This window comes from Oryx dammah, unplaced genomic scaffold, assembly GCF_014754425.2.
Source record: "Oryx dammah isolate SB20612 unplaced genomic scaffold, SCBI_Odam_1.1 HiC_scaffold_8, whole genome shotgun sequence".
NCBI classification, from domain to species: Eukaryota; Metazoa; Chordata; class Mammalia; order Artiodactyla; family Bovidae; genus Oryx; species Oryx dammah.
The window spans coordinates 8,224,724-8,234,143 of record NW_024070192.1 but is presented as its reverse complement, the minus strand read 5'-3'; the positions used below and the strand labels follow the sequence as shown (position 1 = coordinate 8,234,143).

Below are 9,420 nucleotides of genomic sequence, written 5' to 3'. Positions count from 1 at the left end.
CCTCGGCAGCCCTCCCGCCTCCCTGGTTCTTGGCAAGTGCGCTGGTCAGTAGCCTCCCTGATTCTCCCTCCTGCCCTTGAACTCAGGATTCGGTCTGGGAGCCAGCTGAGGCCTGTGTGCGCTCTTGGCCCCAAGCCCGGGCTGGACCCAGTCTCTTCCCTCCTCACTCCCAGGCTTGGCAGCCTCCAGAGCCCTGGGCTGTAGGAAGGAGCTGCTCTGGGTCCGGAGACTGCAGGGGGTGGGAGTGGAGGGGGTGTAAGCCTTTAAATGAGGCCTCCTCCAGCACCCTCAACCTAGCCCAGATTCTGAGAACAAAGCTGAAGGTTGAGGGAGCAGAGCGGAGCCATCCAGGCATGATGGGGAGGCCCGTGGTTCATGTTGGATGCATATTAGAAACACCAAAGGAGGTTCTCAGGCCTGCGCATCACCCAGAGATTTTGGTTTAATTAGTCTGAGTGCATCCTGCCCGTGAGGATGGCTAACACTCCCCACGGAGGACTGGGATGGGGCTTCACCACGCCTGTGGCCACTCCGTGCCTGTTTCAGCAGGGGTGGGGTGAAGCAAAGGGTGGCAAGCTTCGGTTTTAGGGAGGAAGGGCCCCCTTAAAACTAGCATTTGGCCTTATATTGGGGTTGCAGTTTCTTCCCAGGGCCTGGCTTCTTTCTCCTGCCACTCACCTGCCCTTCCAGCTTCACCTGCCACCTCACATTAAGATTTTAAGAGAATTCAAATGTAGGCTCCCATACAAAAAACTCTCAAAACTAACAAAACTTAACAATAAGAAAGCAACCAGAGTTTAGAAATGGGCAAGAGACCTGATCAGACACCTCACCAAGAAGACATATACCGATGGCCAGTAAGCATATGAAAAGACGCTCCGCATCCTATGTTTTCAGGGGATTGCAACTAAGACCCTATTAATAATGAGTAAAACACCTACCCTACTCCAGTATTCTTGGCTGGGAAATCCCACAGACAGAGGAGCCTGGCGGGCTCACAGTCCATGGGTCACAAAGAGTGGGACACAACTGAGCGACTAAACAGCAACCCAGTTGGTCTAGACCAGTGGTTGAAACATGTGGCCATTATCTTGGTCAAGTTCCCAAGCCCTACCCCAGACAGACTGAATCAGAAACTCGATGGGGTGAGAGCAGCCTGGGCTTTAATAAGCTCAGAGTCAGATGGCTCTGATGCTGCCAGAGTTGGAGAACCACTGGCCTAGAACAGGGCTTCTTACCTTGGTTCTGCCGATCTTCCAGGCCGGATGGTTCACGTTGCTGGGGCCCGTCCTGTGCACTGCAGGAGGCTGACGCACGTCCCTGTCCTCTACCCACTGATTTCTGGTAGCAGGCCACTCCCCCAGCCCAGCTGTGACTGTCGAACATCTCCAGACAGTGCCAGTTGGCATCTGGGGAGCTCATTGTCCCTGTTGAGAACTAGGGGAGCATCTCAAACACAGAATTATGCAAAACCATGAATACATCCTGTGACTTGGGCACCATGCTGGGCTATCCCTCTATTGGGTCATTTGATCCTCACTTTAAGGCAAATTGTGTCCATCTCACTGCTTACAAGCTGTGTGACCTTGAGCAAGTTACTTAAACTCTCTGTTGTCTCAGTTTTCTCAACTGTCAAATGAGGGATAACTCAGTTCACTTCAGTTGCTCAGTCATGTCCAACTCTTTGCCACCCCATGGGTGCAGCATGCCAGGCTTCTCTGTCCATCACCAACTCCTAGAGCTTGCTCAAACCATGTCCATTGAGTCAGTGATGTCATCCAACCATCTCATCCTCTGTTGTCCCCTTCTCTTCCTGCCTTCAATCTTTCCCAGCATCAGGGTCTTTTCCATTAAGTCAGCTCTTTGCATCAGGTGGCCAAAGTATTCAGGAGCGTCAGCTGGGGCATAACTACTGCCTACCGAATAGGATGGCCAAGGACATAAAATGACAAATTGTGTACCAAACTCTCAGCATGGTGTCTGAAGCACAATAAATACCCAGGAAATATTGGTCTTTTTTTTCTAAATTGAAGTCTAGCTCATTTACAATACTATATTAGTTTCAAATGTACAGCAAAATGATTCAGTTATATATATATATTTAAGATTTTCTATTACAGATTATTATAAGATGTTGTCATTCTCTGTACTGTACAGTAAATCCTTATTATCTATTTTACATATGTGTGTGCAGGCTAAGTTGCTTTAGTCATGTCCACTCTTGTGACCCTATGAACCATAGCCCACCAGGCTCTTCTGTCTATGGGCGTCTCTAAGCAAGAATACTGGAGTGGGTTGCCAAGCCCTCCTCCAGGGGATCTTCCCAACCCAGGGATCAAACGTCTGTCCGCTTTATGAGCAGGCGATTCTTTACCACTAGCGCCATCTGGGTAGCAGTGTGTATCTGTTAACTTCATACTCCTAATTTCTCTCTTCTCTATCCTTTCCCCATTGGTAACAGCAAGTTTCTTTGTCTCTTTCAATTTTGTAAACAAATTCATTTTTATTATTTTTAAATACATGTAAGTGACATCGTATACACCACGTCTAATGGGATGACTGTGTGGATTTTGTATCTTGTTGATGCAGTGTATCACATTTGTGTATGTTGAATCATCCTTGCAACTCTGGAATGAAGCCAACTTGATCATGGCGTATGATCCTTTCTATATATCGTTGGGTTCATTTGCTAATATTTTGTTGAGTTTTATACCTATATTCATCAAAGATATTGGCCTATAATTTTCTAGTGTTTTTGTCTGTTTTTGCCATTAGGGTGACGGTGGTTTCATAGAATGACTTTGGGAGTGTTCCTCCCCTCTTCAGTCTTTTGGAATAGTATGAGGATTGGTGTAAGTTCTTTGTATGTTTTTTTAGAATTCTCCAGTGAAACCATCCGGTCCTGGACTTTTGTTTACAGGGAGTTTCTTGTTTTATTAAACTACAAATTCTATCTCACTTCTAGAAGTCAGTCTGTTCAAATTATCTGTTTCTTCTTGACTTAATTTTGTCAGGCTGTATGTTTTTAGAAACTTGCCTATTTCTTCTAGGTTGTCCAATTTGTTGACATATAAATGTTTATAGTGTTTTCCTATCATTTTATTTCTGCAAGATCAGTTGTTGTTTCTCCTCTTTCATTTCTCATTTTGTTTATTTGGGTTCTCTCTGTTTTCTTGTTGCTGAACCTGGCTAGAAGGTCATCGATTTTTTTTATCCTTTCTTAAAAACCTTATTGATCTTCTGTCCATCTAGTCAGGCTATGGTTTTTCCAGTGGTCATGTATGGATGTGAGAGTTGGACTGTGAAGAAAGCTGAATACCAAAGAATTGATGCTTTTGAACTGTGGTGTTGGAGAAGACTCTTGAGAGTCCCTTGGACTGCAAGAAGATCTAACCAGTCCATCCTAAAGGAGATCAGTCCTGGGTGTTCATTGGAAGGACTGATGTTGAAGCTGAAACTCCAATACTTCGGCCACCTGATGCGAAGAACTGACTCATTTGAAAAGACCCTGATGCTGGGAAAGATTGGGGGCAGGAGGAGAAGGGGACAACAGAGGATGAGGTGGTTGGATGGCATCACCAACTCAGTGGACATGGGTTTGGGTGGACTCTGGGAGTTGGTGATGGACAGGGAGGCCTGGCGTGCTGCAGTTCATGGGGTCGCAAAGAGATGGACACAACTGAGCAACTGAACTGAACTGATCTTCTGTTTGCTTTTTAAAAATCTCTATTTCATTTATTTATTCTCTGATCTTTATTATTTCCTTCATTCTTCTGACTTTGGGACTTTTGTTCTTTTTCTAAGTTCTTTTAGGTGGTAGATTAGGTTATTTGAGATTTTTCTTGTTTCTTGAGGAAGGCCTGTATCTCTATGAACGTCCCTCTTACAACTACTTTAGTTGCATCCCATAGGTTTTTGTTTTCATTGTCATTTGTCTCGAAGTATTTTCTGATTTCCTCTTTGATTTCATTGTCAGTCCATTATTTTTTAGTAGCATGTCGCTTAGTCTCCATGTAATCTTTTTTTCTCTCATTTTTCTTTCAGTGGTTGATTTCTAGTTTCATACGATTGTGGTCAGAAAAGATGCTTGAAATAATTCCTATTCTCTTAAATTTGTTGAGGCTTATTTTATATTATACCTTGTGGCCTATCCTAGAGAATATTCCATGAGCCCTGGAAAAGGAAAGAAATGATTTATTTATGGCTGTGCTGGGTCTTTGTTGCTGTTGCAGGGCCTGTTCTTCATTGTGGTGCATGTTCCTCTCTGCGGTGGCTTCTCTTCTTGCAGAGCACAGGGGCTTGAGTAGTCTTGATGCATGGGCTCAGTAGTTGCCACACAGGGTTAGTTGCCTTGCAGCATGTGGGATCTTCCTATATCAGGGATCAAACCCATGTTCCCTGCACTGGCAGGCAGATTCTTAACCACTGGACCACCAGGAAGGTCCCCATGTTATGTCTTTTGAGAGCATTTAGTCCACTGACATTGAAAATAGTTATTGACAAGTGTGTATTTATTGCCATTTCAAACCTTGTTTTCTAGTTGACTTGATAGTTCTTCTTTATTCTTTTGCTTTAGTGTCCTGATGGTTTTCTCTTGTATTGGGCTTGAGTTCTTTCTTTCTAGTTTTTTGTGATTCTTTTGTATGTTTTTTCTCTCTGGTAACCCTGCATAGACTGTGTGAATCCAATATTTTTGGTGTGAGGGCTGTTTTTGATGTGGGTGCCCGCTACGTCTTTCCTCAGGGTGTGCTGGCCAGTGTCCTCTTGATGGGGAGTATGTTTGGTGTTGGGGAGACCAGAGCCTACACTGGATGTTGGGTGGGGCAGCCTCTTTGCTCTGTGGTTGTCACAGCCCTGTTGGGGGCAGGGTCTGCTCCCCAGTCATTGAAGTAAAAAACCCCAGATCTGGCTTTAAGCTGCAGTGTGAGGTAGGTAGAAGTGAAGTGCTCCTATTGGGAAGAAACCCTTGTGTGTTCCTCCTCAGGGACTGTCCACGGGGGACATACAATTCTGTGATGCTGCCCACTACCTGGTGTGCGTACCAATAAAGTCTGCTGCTGCTGGACCCGCCCTGGACTCGCCTCTGCCGAGGGAACATGATAATTGGCTCAGATGTCAGCCCTGCCCCTCTCACAAAGCCCACGGCCACTGTAGCCACGCCCTGCCTGAGCAAACTGACAGTGGAGGGTCCTATGGCAGACTCATGGCCCGTCTTATATGCATTAACACTGGTGGCCTAGACCACATTCTAGGCCCTTTGGGCTGTTTCTGCGCAGCTAAATCGAGCCTTCTCCCTGGGTCCGTCAGCTGAAACCCCATCTACTGCACACCCTGCACATACTGGCAGGAGCGTGTTTCAGGTTGGGAAGTACAGCGATGTGACAGCTGTCAGTGCTGGTCTCTCTCTGCCCTGCCTGGCAGCAAGGCAGTACCTGCACAGTCCTCTTGAGCAAAGACCAAGCCATTCCAGCTCCTTGTCTCCCCAGTGGGCCTCCAAATGGCAAAGGAGGTTTCCAGGATGAGGGACCTGTTCCTTTTTCACAGCTCCCTCCCAGGGGTGCAGATTCCATCCTGTTTTTTTTTTTCCCCCTGCCCTACCCAGTTACATGGGGATCTTTCTTGCAGCTTTGGTTGTGAAGGATCTTCTGTCAGCTTTCAGCTGGTTTTCCGTGAGAATTGTTCCACATGTACATGTATTTTTGATGTGTTTGTTGAGATGAACTCATCTTTTTCCCCTGCTATCTTGACCTCTCTCCCCTAGTCAGTCATCTTATCACGATCCAGCTCAGAGATTCTCATCAAAATGCATTTCTATTCTCTGACCTCACAGCAAGCACAGCCAGCAGAGGCCAGACCCAGGCAGACAGAACTGGGTACAGCCTGCTGGTCAAGCAGAGTCCCTAAAGTCACAGTGCTGGGTGGTCAGAGTGGCCCGTGGACTTCCGACACCTGTAGGGACTTCATCTGAGCAGCCTGACACAGCAGCAACCTTGTAGATGAAGTGACAGTGTGCAGGAGGGGCCCACGGGCCCCAGATATCTGCCCCCTACCCTGGGTTTTCACACTCCACTCCTCCTCCAGGCCTGGGCATCCCAGGAAAAAGATGAGAAGTAGCACAACTCCTCCTCTGCACCTCACATCCCAATAAAATATTTATTATTTCAAGAAATAAATCTTTAAAAAACGAGAGAGAGAAAAGAGTATCTCTATTGCTTTCCCCCGACAGGTCAGGTCCTTGGTGGCTACTGAGTTTCTGTGGCCGCAGGGGCCACCCAGGCCGAGAGGGCTCTCTGATGGGAGGTGTCCACCCTCAGGCCCACAGCAGAGCTAGTCCCCCCTCTCTGGACTCAGGGTCCTGTGGCTGCCTCCCCGAAAGGGTGGAGGGGCAGGCCTAGGTGGGTGGGCAGGTTGCCAGAAAGGGAGTGGGATTAAAAATCAACTGGGGTGGGGTGGCAGTGTTTCTGAAGTCCTGGTCTTTTTCCTCTAGCAGGGCTCTGGGCTCAGGGTGAAGGGGAAGGCATGCCACACAAAGATGGATGGACAGCTGGATCCAGAGAAGGTCTGAGGCTGGAGGAAGCTGGAGGTAGGGACGCGGATGCAGCATTGATGGGGTGGGAGGGCACAAGGGGGTAGCAGGCCTGGGGAGCCAGGAAATAGGCCAGGTGTGCTGTGGGGCTGAAGGCCCATCCCAAGCCTACGAAAGATGCTTGGGGGGTGGGGCAGGGCCTGAGGCTTTGGAAGCAAGTCCACGCTCTGGAGTTGCAGTCATGCTGGGGGAGGTTTCAGGAAATGCCCAAAGTGAAGAGAGTTGGAACAAGCAAGAGGGAAACAATTCAACCCAGGGTCCAGATGGTCCCTGCAGCCTCTGACTGTAGTCCCCAGGTGTGGAGGGGAGAGGGAATTTGGGAAAGCTAATAGGAGGCATAAACGGGGTCCCCCAGCCTGGCCTTCCCTCAGGCCCCCCACCCTTTCTGCCCACATTGCAAATAGCTCCAGAGGGACAAGGTTGACCCCTCACACATCACTCCCCACTCTGTGGACCGTTCAATGGGCCATCGAGCAAGCATCACCCCGCTTCCTCTGTTGTATACCCAGAGGGCCCCTCTGGTCCCAAGAAGGACAAGAGCCCTCTCTCCATCTGGTTCAGATCTGGTCCTGCACAGAGCAAGGGGCCTCTGACCACCTGCTCCTGGGCCACTCAGTGGGACGCTTGCACCAACCCCCAGCTGCTTGGCCACTGCGCTGCCATGCGCCCCTGGGAAGAGCACGAGGAGCCTGCCGAGGGTGGGCACCAGGTGCTTGGCAGAGTCTCCCCACTCCCTAGACCTACGCACCAATCTGCCCTGCCCACTTCCCGGTCAAGGAAGAAGGCTTCAGTTCGGGGGTGTCGAGGGGAGGGAGGGTCACTGGAGCTCGGAATCTGCTGGTGCTTTCTCCTGCAGTAGGGAGGGCCAGCCGGGTGGTCACCCTCACAGACAGTCCTGGCACAAGGCCACCTGGCCCTTGCGGAAGTCTCGGCAGGGGCAGAGCCGCCGATATTTCATGCTGGAGCCGGCGCAGCTGAAGAGCAGAGGTTCCTTCTGCAGGAAGCACTCCTGGCCAGGTTGGGCGAAGGCCGGGTACAGGTGGTTCATCTCTGACTCAATGCCGTCGCAGGGCACCTGCAGCCTGGGTGGGCACCACCGGAGGCGGTCACTCAGTGGGCACTGCCCATTCCCCCTACCCCGGCCCACCCATTCCAGACCCAGGGATGTTTCTAGGAGGCGCTGGGAGAAATGCTGGGGTGGGCAGCTCCTGACAGTGGGCAGGAGGACAGGGCCACAGGCTGACGCATCAGGAGGAATCGGGCAGTTTCTGCGGCCTGGACCTAGAAGATTCCCAGACAGACTGGGCAGGGGTCTGAGGCTTTGCCAGAGGTGTAGAGCTGCAATGTGGAAACCTGCCTGGAAGGTCCCTTCCAGATCCTTCCTCTCTGGGAAGCACTGAGTCCCCCTCACCCTTGCTGGCAGGCCAGGGGGCAAGGCGGTCAAGGGAGTGAGGGGCTACAGGTGAGGTCAGCTGGGCCAGGTCAGGCAGGGGGCTCACTCACTTCTGGAAGGCGTCCTGGCTGTTGAGGAAGGGGAAGAAAGAGGGCTCGCAGATCAGCCCATGGTCCAGGCAGGCGTCGGTGCAGGCCCTCCCCGTGGCAGCCAGCCAAGCCCGGAGGGAGTGCACTGGGGGCCAGGCCCCCGGGGCCAAGCTGTTGTTGCGGGCCCATTCGAGGTGGGTGGCATTGGGAGCCAGGATGAAGGGGCTCTGCGGGGCTCGGGCCCCAGGTGGGGCAGGAGCTGGGTCTACACAAAAGTCCTGCCAGGAGGAAAGCAGAGTTAGGAGGAAAATAGGGGCGCCTCTCTCCCGCTGACTCAACCTACTCCCTAATTCCCCCTCACTTGCTACCAAACTTTTAAACAGCTTTATAATAAAATGAAAAATAAAAGTCTTTGCATTTCCATGCTATGATATGGAGGCTGGGATGCTAGAGCTGGGGGTCCAGGAGAGGGGCGCTCCAGGCCTGGTCTCTGAGTAGTACTGTTGGCCCCCCAACAGTCCATCTCCACCCTCCACAGGGAAGGAAACAGGCTGGAGAAAGACTGGGGGTTTAAAACACCCCGCACCCCGGGCAGAGGTGGGTCCTCAGACTCTGGAGCCAGCCCACCCCAGAGACAAAGAGTGGGGGACCCACACACCTGGTGCTGGATGTAGGCATGGATTCGCTCCAGCATCCCCTCACACGTGTACTCGTAGGGCAGGTAGGGGTCCACCTGTGGGAGAGACAGGCAGACACATGGGTCAGGAGAAACCCTGGGGCTCCCCAGACCTGACCGCTTGGCTCTGGGAGCAGAGATCTGGGGGCTCAGGCATCCTGCACCCAGCGAGCGAACCACTCCATCCACTCAAATGCCCTGCTCCCCAGTGCACCCCGCAGGGGCCCCCAGGGGCTCAGGACAGCTCATCTCTCCTTGGCTCCTTTCCAGCTACACCAAGTTTTTCCTCTTTCCCTAAATAAAGCTCATTGTTCCGTCTCCACTTGGGCTGTGATGTCTGCTCTTTCCGAGCCAACCCCTGGATTCATCCTCTCCTTCCCAGGTGACTCAGTGGTAAAGAATCCACTGGCAGGAGACATGAGTTCGATCCCTGGGTCAGGAAGTTCATCTGGAGGAGGAAATGACAACCTTCGCTAGTATTCTTTGCTTCCCTGGTGGCTCAGCTCAGCTGGTATAGAATCTGCCTGCAACACAGGAGACCCCGGTTTGATTCTTGGGTCGAAAAGCTCCCCCAGAGAAGGGATAGGCTGCCCACTCCAGTATTCTTGGGCTTCCCTGGTGGCTCAGTAAAGAATCTGCCCACAATGCAGGAGACCTGGGTTCGATCCCTGGGTTG

General features: G+C 51.0%; 1 protein-coding gene across 3 annotated transcripts in view; it reads right to left on the bottom strand.

Annotated features, from left to right (window-relative positions):
- Window positions 1–6,128: 6,128 nt before the first annotated feature.
- MGAT5B (alpha-1,6-mannosylglycoprotein 6-beta-N-acetylglucosaminyltransferase B) overlaps window positions 6,129–9,420 on the bottom strand; it is a 67,184-nt gene continuing 63,892 nt past the window's right edge. For all 3 annotated transcript variants that reach the window (XM_040244664.1, XM_040244665.1, XM_040244666.1), the window contains 3 exons: window positions 8,727–8,801; window positions 8,090–8,346; window positions 6,129–7,668 (listed from right to left, as the gene is read on the bottom strand). In XM_040244664.1, coding sequence (XP_040100598.1) covers window positions 7,470–7,668; window positions 8,090–8,346; window positions 8,727–8,801 — 531 coding nt within the window. In that variant the 3' untranslated portion in view covers window positions 6,129–7,469. The remainder of the gene's footprint in view (window positions 7,669–8,089; window positions 8,347–8,726; window positions 8,802–9,420) is intronic.